Source organism: Diaphorina citri, unplaced genomic scaffold, assembly GCF_000475195.1.
Source record: "Diaphorina citri unplaced genomic scaffold, Diaci psyllid genome assembly version 1.1 scaffold75065, whole genome shotgun sequence".
NCBI classification, from domain to species: Eukaryota; Metazoa; Arthropoda; class Insecta; order Hemiptera; family Psyllidae; genus Diaphorina; species Diaphorina citri.
The window spans coordinates 9,885-10,372 of record NW_007452201.1 but is presented as its reverse complement, the minus strand read 5'-3'; the positions used below and the strand labels follow the sequence as shown (position 1 = coordinate 10,372).

Here is a 488-nt window from a genome sequence, read left to right as displayed (position 1 = left end):
GATCGTCTTCTTTCTACATGACCGATGTTAAAATATCTAAGCATCTATTGTTAATGTAACAATTCTGTTTGAGCAGTATGGTATGTCATCTGGCAACCCAGACTTTGGGCAGCTCATCAATAAATTGTTATTGATTGTTTCTTTCCAGGAAGGTAAAAATTACGGGGACGAATACCTAGCCGAGTTGGACTTTATTGAGACTGTAGAGCGATACAAGGAGGCATATGAGAGTGATGTACCAGAAGAAGATATGGTGGAAGACGATGAGGCTGAGAACGAGAACAGCGACGAGGAAAGTCCCAATTCTAATTCCAACGAAGACAATTCCCAAGACAAAGGTAAGAATAATAGTGCTTATTTATACTGCTCGCATATGACTGAAAGGTCCCTTTACTCCAGCAGTAGGCTACTATTATTATTGTGGTCAAATTCTCAAATTATATTGAGGATAAAATTCCATACCTCGGCTGGGATTGAACTCACGCCCT

General features: G+C 40.0%; 1 protein-coding gene across 1 annotated transcript in view; it reads left to right on the top strand.

Annotated features, from left to right (window-relative positions):
• Window positions 1–148: 148 nt before the first annotated feature.
• The window catches only part of LOC103524014 (histone-lysine N-methyltransferase eggless-like), a gene marked incomplete at both ends in the record, with an annotated part of 10,201 nt that continues 9,861 nt past the window's right edge, over window positions 149–488 (top strand). The window contains one exon of the mRNA XM_008489021.1: window positions 149–338. Coding sequence (XP_008487243.1) covers window positions 149–338 — 190 coding nt within the window. The remainder of the gene's footprint in view (window positions 339–488) is intronic.